Source organism: Olea europaea, chromosome 18 (assembly GCF_002742605.1).
Source record: "Olea europaea var. sylvestris chromosome 18, O_europaea_v1, whole genome shotgun sequence".
NCBI lineage: Eukaryota > Viridiplantae > Streptophyta > Magnoliopsida > Lamiales > Oleaceae > Olea > Olea europaea.
In genome coordinates this window covers 3,279,487-3,280,520 of record NC_036254.1, presented here as the reverse complement: position 1 = coordinate 3,280,520, position 1,034 = coordinate 3,279,487, and the positions used below count along the sequence as shown (strand labels likewise).

General features: G+C 35.2%; 1 protein-coding gene across 1 annotated transcript in view; it reads right to left on the bottom strand.

The window, feature by feature from the left end:
• Nucleotides 1–329: 329 nt before the first annotated feature.
• LOC111366608 (NAC domain-containing protein 79-like) overlaps nucleotides 330–1,034 on the bottom strand; it is a 12,151-nt gene continuing 11,446 nt past the window's right edge. The window contains exon 3 of the mRNA XM_022987331.1: nucleotides 330–1,029. Coding sequence (XP_022843099.1) covers nucleotides 514–1,029 — 516 coding nt within the window. The 3' untranslated portion in view covers nucleotides 330–513. The remainder of the gene's footprint in view (nucleotides 1,030–1,034) is intronic.

Here is a 1,034-nt window from a genome sequence, read left to right as displayed (position 1 = left end):
TTTCGTGTCAAGACTTGAAATTTATAAAAGATTGCCTCGAACCATGGCTAGTTTTATCTCTTTATTGCCTGAAAATTCGAGTGGGTGTGTACTAACATGCAACTATTTTCAATTATTCGCATTATTTTTACGTGTCCGGTCTACTTCAAACAGGTGCTTAAATACAAATAAAGGCCGCTTGTTTTGCTTAGCGGTAATCTATTACACTTAACGTCACTAAGCAAGCAATAGTATCCTGTAGACGACGGTAAGATAAGACTTGTACCATGTTTGGTGTGAATAATTACTTAAAATATAAATCCAAACAACATAAATAATAAAAAAGTTTCTAACGAGAATTAAGTAAAATAATTATATTTCAATAAAGTACAGGAAATTTTAATAATATTTCCTAGATATTTGAGCTGAGGAACCTTTACACAAAATAAAATTATCTTAATGTAGCAGTATACTCTACTCTTGTTCTAATCTGCTGCTGGTTCTAACTTTTCTTGGAGTTCATCATCGTCATATTCAATAATTCCAAAGGCAATCAATGTCCACTGGCCCAGTAGAGATAACTGGAAATTCTTGATCTTCATAAGCCCTCATTCCATAGCCAAACATGGAAGAACCAATACCCGTATCCTGTAAATATTTGGGTTTTCCATTTTGCTTTACGTTTGCCCCATTTCCCTCTAGCAAAAGCCTCAACAAGGAGTGATCTTGCATCATCAAATCAGAATCCGAATAGGCTAGATTTTCGTTAGGCTGGGAAATTAATGAAGAAGAATTATTAAATTCATCAATCATGTTGTTTTGAGGTTTCGGATCCTCCAGTTGGTTGGAGAAGCAGGGCACCTTTGAATCCTCTGCCACTGAATATCCGGTCTGATTATCATCTGATGATAATTCCATTAATGAAGGCAAATCTGAGCACTCTGAATTTTCCCCAGAATTTCTGTTTTTGATTAGTCCTGAGATGTGTACTTTCTTACCTCCTAAACTCTTCTTGAAAACTCTGCAGATCACCCATTCTTTCTGCAAGAATAAAA